The sequence below is a fragment of the Lotus japonicus genome, chromosome 6 (assembly GCF_012489685.1).
Source record: "Lotus japonicus ecotype B-129 chromosome 6, LjGifu_v1.2".
Classification (NCBI taxonomy): Eukaryota; Viridiplantae; Streptophyta; class Magnoliopsida; order Fabales; family Fabaceae; genus Lotus; species Lotus japonicus.
In genome coordinates, this window is record NC_080046.1 from 48,221,768 (window position 1) to 48,235,939 (window position 14,172).

The 14,172-nt window shown below is 34.2% G+C and overlaps 2 protein-coding genes and 1 long non-coding RNA gene across 3 annotated transcripts; 1 reads left to right on the forward strand and 2 right to left on the reverse strand.

Moving 5' to 3' along the window:
• The first annotated feature begins 480 nt into the window (after nucleotides 1–480).
• On the forward strand, nucleotides 481–1,764 carry LOC130725456 (uncharacterized). The gene has a single exon (XM_057576681.1). It carries the CDS (start codon nucleotides 481–483, stop codon nucleotides 1,762–1,764), a length of 1,284 nt encoding a protein of 427 aa, XP_057432664.1.
• A 9,709-nt stretch (nucleotides 1,765–11,473) lies between these two features.
• Nucleotides 11,474–12,560, reverse strand: LOC130724356 (uncharacterized). The gene is made up of 3 exons (XR_009014484.1): nucleotides 12,286–12,560; nucleotides 11,737–11,803; nucleotides 11,474–11,569 (listed from the first exon to the last, which is right to left on the reverse strand). It is a non-coding gene; the product is annotated as an uncharacterized LOC130724356 (long non-coding RNA).
• Nucleotides 12,561–12,573: 13 nt separating this feature from the next.
• LOC130724355 (60S ribosomal protein L9-like) lies at nucleotides 12,574–13,891 on the reverse strand. Its single transcript, XM_057575562.1, has 4 exons — nucleotides 13,658–13,891; nucleotides 13,239–13,361; nucleotides 13,045–13,113; nucleotides 12,574–12,896 (listed from the first exon to the last, which is right to left on the reverse strand). Exons 1-4 carry the CDS (start codon nucleotides 13,889–13,891, stop codon nucleotides 12,822–12,824), a joined length of 501 nt encoding a protein of 166 aa, XP_057431545.1. The 3' UTR covers nucleotides 12,574–12,821.
• Nucleotides 13,892–14,172: the final 281 nt, after the last annotated feature.

Below are 14,172 nucleotides of genomic sequence, written 5' to 3' on the forward strand. Positions count from 1 at the left end.
CCATTTGAAGAAGACTAAAAAGTAAGCAATAATTTGATTTCCATATATAAGAAGGGAATAGAATTGATTGGCAATAAATAATAATAGAGTTAATTGGCAGTATAAAATCTGTTATTATCTTATTGGAAATCTCAACACATGTCTTTCAGGGGAGAAGAAGAATAAGAGAATATTATTTCTTTCTTTCTCTACCCCAATTCCAAACACATCACACCCTTCCCTCTCCCCTATTCAGATATTTTCTCCTAACAACACTCACTTTTTCACTCTCACTTTCAAACTTCTCTTCTCTTCACCAGTTTCTCTTCTTTCTTCTTCTTTCTCCTCCGTTTCTCGCGTTGATTTCTCTCTCGTAACGCTGAACAACGATCAGGTAGAAATTTTCTATTCTTCTATTTTCTTTCTTCATCTTCTTAAAGTCCATATTCAATTTCTTCATCTTCTTTTCCTGAGCTTCAATTTGATGTTTTTTTTCTTCAGATGGACCAAGATCGACGTAAACACAAGCATGAAGGTTCCGATCACGGCGGCGAAGACGCCGAGAACGTGAAGCGATCTTCTTCACCTCGGGGTGGTGGTGGTGCAATTCACGTTGATGAGGCTGTTGCTGTTGAGAATCCTTCTCCACCGCCGGCGCTGCGCGAGTGCAACATCTGCGGCAAGACATTCACGAACGGAAAAGCGCTTGGCGGTCACCGGAGATCGCACTTTCAAGCATTGAAGAAGAACATCAACAAGGTGAATAAACCCCCAAATCACTTATCAAAAGTTGTTCATAATAATAGGGCTAGTAGTAATAACAATTGTGGCGGTGTTGGTGGTGTTGTTGATGTTGATAATCGCACATGTTATGTTTGTAAAAAAGAGTTCCCTACGAAGAATGCTTTGTTTGGTCACATGAGATCTCACCCTAGAGATTGGACTGGTCTTCACCCTCCTCCAAGTTCTTCTTCGGCTTCATCTGAGGAAGATTCGGAAGAAGAAGATTGGAGGGTGAATGTTAATGATGTTGCACCACCCTCCATTGATCTTTCAAAGCTCACATCACCAAGTTGGAGAAAGACTGATAGAAGAGGTAGAAAGTGTATTGGTAATTATGAGGCTGCTAGGAATTTGATGTACATTTCAGCTGCTGATTGTTGTGTTGCTCAGTTTTCTTGTAATGATCTTCATGTCACTTCAAAGGCAAAGAGTACTACTACTACTCCTCCTGAATTGTTACTTCCATGTAAGAAAAGGGAGATTGGTGAATCTGCTGAAGGAAATTCAGTGAAGAAGATCAAGTTTGTTCTTAGTGGGTCATTCAATTTGGGGAACAACAAAACTGAGAATGGGGCTGCAGGTGGTGGTGATGAGTCAGTAAAAACTGAGTTTAGTCCTGTTAAGTTGTTGCATGATCATGATGATGGTGGTGATTATTTTGATGAAAGGAAGGTGAGCTTTTTGAGTAAATGTCATGATCAGAAGAATAAGAGCATTGAGTGTTCGAAAGATTCATCAACATCTCATGAAAATGAGGCTCAGAAATATACATGTGACACTTGTGGGAAAACTTTTTCTACTTTTCAAGGCTTAGGGGGACACAGATCCATTCATAAGCTGAAGAATAAGGTAACTGAAGATCAGGAGAATTCTAGCTCTCGTAAAATGGATCATGAGACTCCTCCCGTGGGTGAAGCAACAGTAGCAGATGAAGAACCCGGTCAACCTAGAGGTCCAAAAGGACTTGACATTGATCTCAATGAGCCATATTTTGATGATTAATCATTGTAATTTTGTCTCTTCTACCTATTTGACTACCTTCAGAATTTGATGATATCAATTTTACCAATTATGTTTTGGTGACAGGACTAATTGGGCTTGAGTTCTATGTTTTGTCATTTTATGAGAGTTCTGTAAGCACCAACTATATAGCAATGAAAAATTTGTTGTTAAATAAAATCAGTGATGGTTTTAATATCTGTTGATTTTCCATGTTTAAGAGCTTGAAAAGTTCATTCATGATCAGAAATGAATTTGCAAAGGTTATACAAATTATTATGCTATAAACTGGTACGTTGAATTTTTGTTGAATGCTAATTATCCACGTTGAACTTAATATGAGTCAGAATCCTACTTTTCAGCTTGTGCCGTGAAATTTGTGATTTTTACCGTCTAACCAATCAAACACATGCATTTAAGTTCAAATTCAGGCTTAGTACATTTTGGATTTTTTTTTAATTTATTGACATCTATTCCACTAATATTCAATTTTAATACATTTTGAATATTTTTGTTGGTATCCATTTCACCCACATTCAATACTGTATCATAATATATTCTTTCTCTTGTAAAAAAAAATTACTGCATAAAAATATAGAAAAAGAAAAGAGATAACGATAGGAAGGAAAAGCAAATTTAAAGAGTTTCAGAAAAAGTTAAAGAGTTTTTTTTTTTTAATCTTCTTAATAACATCTTGTGGCAAGAAGGTGGGCTGTTTGAGTAAACGGCATCATCAAAAGAGTAAGGGTATTCAATGTTTGAAAGATTTCATCAACATCTCATGAGAGAATGAGGCTCACAAATATACATGTGGCACTTGTGACGAAACCTTTTCAACTTTCCAAGGCTTAGGGGTACAGATACTTTCATGAACTGAAGAACAAGGTAACTGATCAGGAGAACTCTAAGTACTCTTGTAAAATGAATTATGTGAGTGAAGCAACAGTAGCAGATGTAGAACCAGGTCAATTCTCAAAAGGAATTGACATTGATCTCAATAAACCATATTTTGATGACTAGTTAATCATTGTAATTTTGTCTCTTCTACATATTTGAAAAGGGTATTTAAACCATGTACAAGTAAACCAGTTAGGAAGTGATAAAAGACACTCTACTAACTGGATGAGGCTACCAAAACAAGCCAAAGGAAAAAAAGAAGCACCAGAGAAAAAAATAATAATAATAAACAGAGCAAGGTCAGGCCTACAGGGTGAGTGAATATAATCAATATATCTATCAAAATATATTGGTGCAGGTAACGATAATTGTTGGAAACAAAATACTAGGTAAACAAATCCACATAATTAATGGTCAAGGGACAAAAGAAAAATTCAGAAAAAAATTTCCCATCCAAATAATTCCTGCTGAAGGTATGAAAAACGATAAAAAGGGGGGTTTGAATAGCGTTTTCAGAATAAAAACTTCTCACTTAAGATTTTAACAAATCTTCCGAAACACAAATAAAGTGCTTAAGATAAGAGATGAGAAAAGCACACAAGGATTTTATCCTGGTTCACTTGATGAATCACTCAAGCTAGTCCAGTCCACCCGTGAAGGTGATTTCTTCCTTCTTAGAATGAAGGCAATCCACTAATCAGAGATTTGTTACAACTGCACTTGAAACCTACAAGTGACTAACAATACACTGACTTAGCTCACACTAAGATTCACTCTCTTAGTTTTCTCTAGGATCCGATCAACCTTGATCTCCTAAAGGTAAACTAAACAACTGTTTAAGAAATATTGTTTACAAAGAAATTGCTTCTAAAAAGCTTGTAGTAAACACAATGAATTCAATGAAGAAAGAATGCTTAGAAGATTTGAATATTGCTTGGGCGTATAAGTTTCTTCCAACGGCATCTTTCAGTCTTCAGCCTCTATATATACTCCAATGATTAGGGTTTGAACATTGCATGGGAATGCTACCGTTGGAGGGCAGATCTGGGATTTCCAGCTTCTGTTGTGGCTGAGAATGCTAGGTTAGGTCGTCAGGATAGTACACTTGCTTTTGTACTTTGGATAGTGACGTGACCTTTAACCTTGTTGACTTCTGATCAGAGGAATGCTTCGTGTTGGAACTTGTGAAGCTTGTTGATCAGAGTCAGAGGGAAGCATGGATCCTCTGACCGTTGTACCTTCTGATTCTGAACTCAGAGGAGAAGAACTTGGTCTTCAGAGCCATTTTGCTTCTGGACTTCAGAGTCTTCACTTTTCAGCTTCTGGATCTTCAGAGTCTTCTACACCATCAGAACTTCTGAGCCTTCAGAGTGTCTGGGTTATCAGAACGTCTGGATCTTCAGAACTTTAAGTGAGTTGAGTCCACATCAGAGCTTGATTAACTTCAGATCTTCTGAAGCTTTTCTACTGTTCAGATTGAACATAGATATTGCGAAAGCGTTGCTAGGGTCACTCTTTAAGAAAAGTGCTTCTGATTTGTGTGAGATTATGTTAAGGTCAGAGCCTGTTAAGAGCACACTCAGAAAACACGTTAGAGTACCATAATTGTTCATACTAAAATGTTAACTTGTAATCATCAAAACATAGAGTTGTACTACATGATCAAAACTTGATCTTACACCTGCCATGTAAACAAAGAATAGCCACCTCAGCATACATGCAAACTTGACAATGAGACCAAAATTTGTTAAGCAAACTTGACAATGAGACCAAAATTTGTTAAGTTCAAACATATATTCATATTGTTTATCATATTTCGAATGATATCAATATTAAAGGTATAAGTGGAACTAAATTTCATATTTCAAGAATACTACTAATCATCTATACCTACATTTTTCTGTCCAAGCCAAGCAATATATGTGAAAGACAGTTCAATCCCTGGGAAGAAGCTACAACTGTTTGGTCAAATCTTATCGTCTAGTTCAAACTGACCAATGAATAGAAAGAAAGAAGATCATACGAAGGAAGAAGTCTATCCAATAAAGAAAGTTGCACTATCTGAAGAATGTGCTCCATCTTCAAATTAGAAAAGATCTCAGACAAACTTGGTGAAGAAGCTTCGAGGCAATATCGTGTGATCTGACAAAGCATAATGACCAAAGCTGAAGTACAACACTATCACTATCAAGTGGCCAAATCTTCACATCAATTGGTAGAAGCAAAAACCAATGCTACCTACCAGCTGACCAATTACATCTTTATGGCAAAAGGTCTTCGTCAAACAGTACCATGCATTTAAGACATCTGACATAAGTACCGTTTGATCCAATGGATATAATCTTTGTGAAGTACAAGCTCCAACGACTATTATCTCTCTCACAAAGACCCTGAAGTATAAAAGCAAGACTTTAAGATTTATGCTTTTAACAATCTGATCTCCATTGAACACAACTCAACTATCAAAATCAACGAGAGAAAAAGCAAGACATCTACACAAGCCTTAAAGTCAAATCCTTTGACATCGTCTGCTTTAGAGCATCTCCAATGAAGTCCTTATTTTGGGACCTTAAAATAAGATCCGGATATTGTTAGATCCCACCGTTGGAGCTATCCTACATGGCATGAGATCTTAGTTTTTGCTAAGATCCGTGCCTTAGCTCAGGTACTCTCAAATCTGGAATCTTAAATAAAATAGTATTTTTTTCTCTCCTTCAGTACCAGATCCAAAGTGAAAAATAGGGAAAGAAACTGAATCAATTTCATTAACAAAGAATGATATATAGATTACAAACATCATATTACAAAGATCAGAATACAAAGATTAGGAAATGGAAAAAAACCCTAAAATTCCTAAAAATTAAAATTAAAATCAAACCCTAGATCTATCATGATTGTGTCTTCCATCTTCTCCTCACTGTGGCTGGCTTCATCGTGTCCTCACTGTGGCTTCATCGTCGGAGATCGGAGGTGGATGTACGGTGGTGGAGGAGAGGAGATGAGGTCGCGGTGGAGAGAGGAGTAGAGTGCGAATCGCGTTTTGGGTGGACAGAGGAAGGGAGAGGAAGGAACAAAGGTGCGGTGGTAGAGAAGTGGGGCGGTGATGCCGGTTGTGAAGGAGGTGCCGTTTGGAAATTAGGGTTTGTGTGAGGGAGGAGAGAAAGTATCAGAGGGAGAAGGAGGAGAGAAAGGGAAGAATGAAGGGCTTGGCCGGTTTTGGTGAATGGAGGGTATATACATTTATTCACTTTGACCGGCCGGGCCGGTCATTTTCTGCCCGATTGTGCCTTTTGTTTTTAAAAAAATCCGTTTTTTTTGCCAGAAGGTTCAGGAAAAGCTGCAATGCAATTAGAGCCCATTTAGCCATTTTTTGGTCATTTTTCACTATACTAAAATAATTTACAATATAAATAGTTCAAGCTTGAAATTTTTTCTAATTTGTCTAATCATGTTGAATTTTAATTATATTATATTTTTTTAAATAATGATTAAGTTGTTTTTAATTTATAATTAAATTTAATTCAACGTGGAAATAAATAATATATATATATATATATATATATATAGGGTACCGTGGGTCCAATCAAAAGTAAAATAAGATCTCAACCACTGGAGCAAAATGTCTATGAGACCTTAAGAGTGTATTAAATCTTATGTGGCAGTCTGAGCCCACAAAAAGAGAGTAAAGTCCCAAAATAAGATCTCACCATTGGAGATGCTCTTAGAAAGAGAGAACCTTTCCTGAGAGTCAAATATCTTTACCTAACTCTCTCTAGAATCAGAACATAAAGTATATCCTCAGATTCAAATCTCATATTCAATACTCTATAGTTCCTGAGCTTGAAAGCTTCAACTATCACTCTTGTAAGAAGAGATCCTTTGTAGAAGAAAATAATCTTGCAAAAGATTGTTTGGAAGAAGTCCTTGAGAATACTTGTAGGAGAAGTCCTTAACATTACTTGTGGGAGAAGTCATTGATAATACTTGTTGGAGAAGCCCTTGATACTTGCATAATGAAATCTTGGTAAAGCCAAGAACTAGAAGTAGCCCTATCGTTTAGGGGTGAACTAGGATAAAAAAATTGTGTTTCTATCGTGTACTATTTTGCTCATTTATCCGCTACTACAAAAGATTGCGAAAACGTTTTGAAACTAATAATCTTTTGAATAACCAAAGTTTTAAAACAACACAATTCAACCCCCTTATTCTATTATTTCATTACATTTCAAAATTGAGCGCCTGTGTGGTAATAGGCTTTTAGCCAAATTTAGATCATTTCATGTTGATAATAATGTCAAGTTAAACATTGCATCTATCTTTCTCTTCATGAATATTCAAAGGCTCGTACTTTCCATCTATTCATTGCATATGAAGAAAGAGATATGCACAAAACTTCAACATACTACCTAGGGTTCGAGAATGTTTATTTGTTTTATGTTTTTCCATTTTTTTTTTCAAAATGTTTGTTGTTTTATAAATTCTAAACATGTGTCCTTTATTTCCCATTTATACCCTTATCTGATAAAATTTGTCTCACACATTACCTTTTATCTTGACCAACAATCAATCTTCTCTATATGTTTTTTTAAAAAATTTTAATTGCCTTAAGTGGAACTTAAAGAATAATTATTCTTTCACACCTCATTTTTGAGGTGGAAAGAGGTGGAGGAGGAGAGATATATGAAGAAAAGAAAATGTAAGACAGAGAAAGTATAAGATGTGATAGATTATAAGAGGAGAGAGATAAAAATAAAAATAGGTGAAAATAAAGTGAAGAAAAAAAATAAGGTGTGAGTATATCATTATTGGCGGTGGGGGTATTATATTTTTGAAAATTCCCTCAAGTTGTGTGATTCAGAATTAAATTTTAAATAATATCAAATATTAATTTTAAATATGAGAAATTTATTTTTACAATTTGTAATTAATATAATGAATAATATAATGGAGGTATTTTTTTCAATTTTCAATTTTATTATTTAATGTATTTATTACAAGTAAAAATCATTTCTCAATGTACTTAGTGCAAGGGTTCAAGTGAGTTTTGCATATACTTTTTTTATCAAGCTATTCATGATTATTAATCATAAAGCTTTTAACATTTAATATTTCAATAAAATTTATTGCTTATAAGAGTAAGATAATTGTTTTCTTATAAATTTAAAATTTTAATTAATTCGTAAATGATGTTCTCATTAATGCCTTGTCAATTCTATTTTTTTTATACATCGGAAAGATAAATTGCACACACCAGAAATTGATCCCTGGACCTCCCCATATATCCCCCAACTCCTACCACTCGAGCTATTCTACGGGGACGGTCAAATCTATTATACTATATGTATATTGTAAATATTATAAAGTGAATTTATATATTCTAAAGCTAGCAACAATTAATTATCTTATTATTGATTGTTCTAGTCAATTTTATTAATACTTAAACAAAAATATTGTATGACTACTAATGTTATTTTATTATTTTCTAATGTTTTCCTTAAGTTATTGTTGGAGTTTAATTACTATGCACTAACATTGTAAAAAAGTTTTACACAATCATCTAATTATAATCCATTAATTTGTCATGTCATAATTAAATTTGATAAAAAATTTTAAAACAAAAAATGAAGAGACTTGATTGGATGCATGTGTAAAACTCTTTAATTACACAGTCAGTGCAATAAAATTAAATCTTTGTCACCAATGATCAAGGTTTTATTCGTACAAATTGTTAATAATTGATAGGGAAAACATGTAATATGATTGCTCGGATTTTGTAGCCCTCTCCTAAATTCCATCTTAGATCATGGCGTGTAGGTCTTCTTAGGATTGGAGTGGGTGTGTTTTGGGTGTCTTTTGGGGTTTCTCTAGTGGCTTTGAGGGCTTCGTTTCCTCTCTGATGTGTTTCTGGCTTCTGGGGTTTATCATCTTTGATTTGGGTTATTTTTAATATTGTTGACTTTTTCTTCCTTTTGGGAAATGTTGTATATCGTTTGACTTATACCCTCACCAACATGAAGAGCGCCAACAACTGGACATGTTTTTCCTCAACTTCCTTGCTTGCTCTTACGTGATGCAGATGCTGCGCATGAATGGCTCAATGTGCTGCCATTGTTGTGTTTTTTCATATACATTATACAATGAAGGTGGCCAAGAGAAAAAATAGGAAGCCTGTGATGAAAATGGGGAAGTTGGTGGCGGTTAGGTGGACAAATATGAGAAAAGGAAGAGCAGGGTATTTCGGTAATTTTTCTAGTCATTACTATGGTGAGTCATTTTTTTAAGTAACTCATACTATACAGTATACATTAATGTTATATTGATTCACTTAAGGATATAAATTTAGTATATTTAAGATGATAACAAAGTTGAAATCTATACAATTATTTTTTTGAAATTGAAAAGAATATTCTTAAATCTTAAAGGATAAAAATAAATAGAATTTTTTTTTGCTAATGATTGCTACTAATTGTTGTTTTTGTGGTTCAGACATGGTTCTTGGGCCTCATGGATGGGATTATAGCTGTGATTTGAGTTGTAAAATATATGTGCTCATTGGGGAGAGTTTGTTTCCTTTGACCAAAAAAAAAACACTTTTATTCAATAATATTTTCTCTTTTACAAAAAATTAAGATTAAATATATATGGTATTTTGACTAGGAAAGGAAAAAATAAAACGTTCTCTTATTTATTTGGAAAAAAGGGTGAGTGAAATAGGAATGTATATTTTGTACAATAAAATTTATATCCTTTTTAATAAAATAGTATATTAATAAAGAGAAAGATATAATTGTAATTTTAAAAATATTTTCCATTTTCTCCTCTAAATATTCATATGAGTCTCTGCATATTTTATTTTTACCTGTGGAGATTTATACTCGTATTCTCTTTCCTTCCTCCCTCTCTCTTTCTCTATGATTATGATTCACGTCATTCCCCAATATTAGAAATACGAACCATTTATTTTATCTAACAATCAACAAAACTTCAGAACTTAAATAAGGGGCTTGGATCACAAGGTAGAGTTTATGTCATGAAATTTGTAGATTGTTGGATACAGTGGCGGAACTAGAAATTTTAAGAAGCCTAGGCAAATTTTTATGATTAAGTCCCTAAACTTTGCCTTTCTTTATAAATTTTGCCTTTTCTCTAATTTTTTTTGGGCCAAAAAACCTACCTAGTCCAAAGAAATTTTTATTTTTTTTCTTTGAGTCAGGGCATTGGACCTACCAAGCCAAGTGGTAGATCCGCCACTGGTTGGATATAAAATTAAAGGCGAAGATCTTAGATGCAAATGGATTGACAAAGATTGCGATGAAGAGGATACAAGTTTGTCTCTTTCTCTCTCTGTATTAGTTATATTTTTAATGTTTGTGTTGACGTCCCCGAAGGATAGCTCAAGTGGTAAGAGCTAGGGACATAAGGGTTGAGTGGGATGAAGGGTGAAGGGTCCCGGGTTCGAACCCGGAGGAAAGATTAATTTACTAACATTTCTAACAACTAATTAACATTTTCCTATAAAAAAAAAATGTTTGTGTTGAGCACTGACATACATCTTTTAAAGTTGTCTTTCGCCTGATGAAAAACACTCCATGACTTACTCATTTTATGAGAGTTATGCATCTCTCTCATTTCCCTTCTAATGGAAAAAATTAAATTCTACACCTTCATATCTATCATAGTCTTCTAGTGTAGGTACATTTATTTGAACTCTTTTACGCGCATATGATTTATTAATAAACCTGTTTGTTATTATCTTATTTGTTTAGAAATGGCTCCTCCTGAAAGTCTGGAACAATCTATCTACATGAGAGGATTGTTCTAAAAAAAAATGATAACAAATTAGAGAAATATGTGTAGAAAAAGTGAGTTAAAATGAAATTAGAAAAAAGTAAGTGTGAATGTATGGTAATTTTTTTTTATAAAAGTAGTAAAATATCCATATTTATCAATATACTAGTATTTTTACCCGTGCGATGCACGGGGGTTATTCATTTTTTTTATTGCGTGTATTTTTTCTTTCTAAATTTATGTTTTTTTAGTGTTTATAAAAAGAAATTTTATTATGAATTAAAAAACAAAATTAATTTTAGATATAAGCGAACGTAAATTTGCATTCTATTTCAAGTGATGAATGATTTTTTTTTTCAGAAGCACAATAATTTTTTTTAATGGTTTTTGTCCTTACCTTTTTTATGAGTTTTGATCTAAAATTTACTCACCACTGTGGTGCTCATGATTTTGTGGAAGTGTGTCCGGTTTTAAGGAGGGAGGATGTTGTCCTTGAGTTGGATGGTGCTGGTGTTGATGTTGATCCTGCTCTTGATCCCCCCCCCCGAGGCCTCCACTACTACAAAAAGTACTTTTCACATCGGGCGAAAAGTACTTTTCACATCGGGTATACAACCGATGTAAGCAAAGGTGATGTGGTATGTCCACACCTTTTCACATCGGGTACACAGCCGATGTGAAAACTACACATTTCACATCGGTTTATGCCGCAACCGATGTTAAAAGTATGTTTAGTAATTTCTTTTTCAAATCTGCACGTGTATTTCACATCGGTGGAATCAAATACCCGATGTGAAAACTACACATTTCACATCGGTTTATGCCGCAACCGATGTGAAAAGTCTGTTTAGTAATTTCTTTTTTAAATCTGTACGTGTATTTCACATCGGTGGAATCAAATACCTGATGTGAAAACTACACATTTCACATCGGTTTATTCCAAAACCGATGTGAAAAGTCTTTTTTTTTTAAAAAAAAAAACAAAACCAGTTATGTTTGGAATCAATTAAAAAGTCATACCTAGCACATTTTCCATTCAGAAATAGCTCATATAATTAGGTCATAACTAATTTAACTTTCCAAAGTTCTAGTTACAGAAAGTGAAGTAGCACACACTGTTAACCTAACATAGAAGGAAATGAGAGAAAGTGGATGAATATTATTTTCATTAGCTAACCCTTCATTAGTACATTGCACTAACTATCTCTCAACCAGTATAACTAGCTCATTCATTACATAATGAATCTGATGCACAAAAACTGCAAGTATAGATATTAGATAAACACATACCCTTAATTTAGACTTTCTACTAAATACATGCTCCAATCTTTTTCCCCATAACGATCTTTTTCACCACCTACATATGGAAGAATATAAGAATAAAGATGAGGGAGAAATAGAGAACTAAATCAACAAACTTCAGCTTTCTCATTTATTTACATTGATCCATTGCAAACTTAACTTTTCTACATAGATGCAGGTTAAACAATTGAAAATTAAAAACAGGAGTTAAATCAGGATGGCTAAAAGAGAATAAAAAATTGAAAAGCAAGAAGCAGCTAACACTGAAATTGTTAAATGACAGAAAAATGAAAAGCCAAATACAAAATGATGTAGGTAAACAGTTAAGGAGTGAGGGATGTGAATTTCTAAAATGACAATTGAGGCCTGCAACAATAAAAAAACTCAGATCATGCTTTTATGGACATGGATGAGGCTCTGTGAATTTTATGAGCAAACGATGATTATGAAACTTTGGTAATCAGAATTAGCAGCATGAAGGAGTGCTTGTTTTTGCAAATAAAAAAAAAAGAGAAAAGATTTGGGTAAATGTGAGACCTCATAAAATAATCTGGCCAGAGACAGTCACCGATGTGGGAGAGGAATCAATATCAATATAGCTAAACGAGTGGCAGTAGAAATAGCTAAACGAATTCCATCAAGTCCAGCTGCAATAGTACTGATAACATAATTTCTATACAAAGAATGCTAAAATTCATGTATCAACTCTCAATTACCAGTGTCTTTGTGAGCATGATTACGAGAAAAAGCTTGAGCATCTCTCAGGCTTCCTATAATCTCCACATCAATGGGTTCTCCAAAGGTTTATTTTTAAGCCAACGGGTGAGTATATCACATAAACGCTTGAGTATCTTTCAGGCTTCCTAACAGGCAAGCACAACATACACATTACTCTTCTTAACTTTATCAACAAGTATCAAGTACTATATAGAATCAAATATACAGATACATGTCTCAGAAAAGCATAGGGATGCCTTTACACCAGCCTACCCTTCCAGCAACAAATCCAGAATTTGTTCAGATCATACACATGTTTTCCAGCTAAATGAAACTAGCCATGATTCTTAACAGTTCTAGAAATAACTCTCACACACAACTCTTTTCAAATAACCACCACTTTTATCTCTCTTCAAAAAATCATTCTCTAGCTAGGAAAAAAGCAAGGAATTCAAAATGAGCAGTTAAACAAACAAGCAAATTAGAAATTAAGATCACTGAAAATGAATATTACTATCTATCATATATTACAATCTTTACAGAAATCATCAATGAACTTAAAAGGTGATAAAAAAGTACCTTCTTTATTAATGCGGTCCCCTTCTCACTAACATAAATACCATCAAGAAACTTCCTGATATCCTTGTTCTTAACATGGCATTTATGTAACAAAAACAACAAAATAACCAAAATTAAAATCCAAGCAAGACAAAAATTAGACAACAACAAAGTCAGGCATTAGCATGTATCCATAGAATGAAAAAAAACTGTACCTGATTGATAAGGGCACATGACCTAGAAACAAGCTCAATGTCATTTCCATCGAAAACCAACTCATCCTTCACCTTCTCAGATTGCACAATGGAAACTCCATCAAGCATATCCACTTTCCTCACCTAATCGCACAATGACAAAATCCATAGTTCAATTAATCAACAAGAAAAATCAGACTTGAATTACCCAACTAAACGAACAAACGAATGCAAAATTAAATTACTTGAAAAAAAGCACATTATTGACACAAATGCACAGTTCAAAGTTAATAAAAAATAAAAAATGATCAGCACTTAACCAGTTAAACAAGCAAGCAAATGAGAAACTAAGATGACTGAAAATGAACATTGTTATCTGACCCATATACCAATCTTAACGGAAATCATCAAAGGAGTTGAACATATGGTTTAGGGTGAACGAAAAGTAGAAAGCTATGGATCTTGATGCCCTTGTTGTGATTAGTGATGCTAGCATTGATGGGAAAATGGGCATAGATGAGCCTCATCTTGTGGGTACCGAACCAGGCCTCGATCTTGAGCTTCTTCTTGCCGTTCTCATCGGTGATGAGCTGGAAATCCCCACGAGGGCCTTCAACCTTGATGCTCACGCCATCGGGGATGTCCATGGTCTCCGATGAAAAGATCTTCTTCATTCTCTGATGAAAGGATTTCAAACATAAGGCCAAAATGAAATAGCACAGGTACAAATTGAACTATTATGACTCAGCAGTTTTACCCTACACTAAGTTGTCGAATAATGATTATATTACTATGTATTGCAATCACATGGACATTAAAACACTGAATCGTTCCAATCAACTTCAGCAGGTGTAGCAATGGAAGCCATGGCCTGCAAAATCACCGCATACCCATTACACGCAACACACATAAACAACAAAAGGGAATCGATTTTGCGAGGTGAATGGGAAAAGGG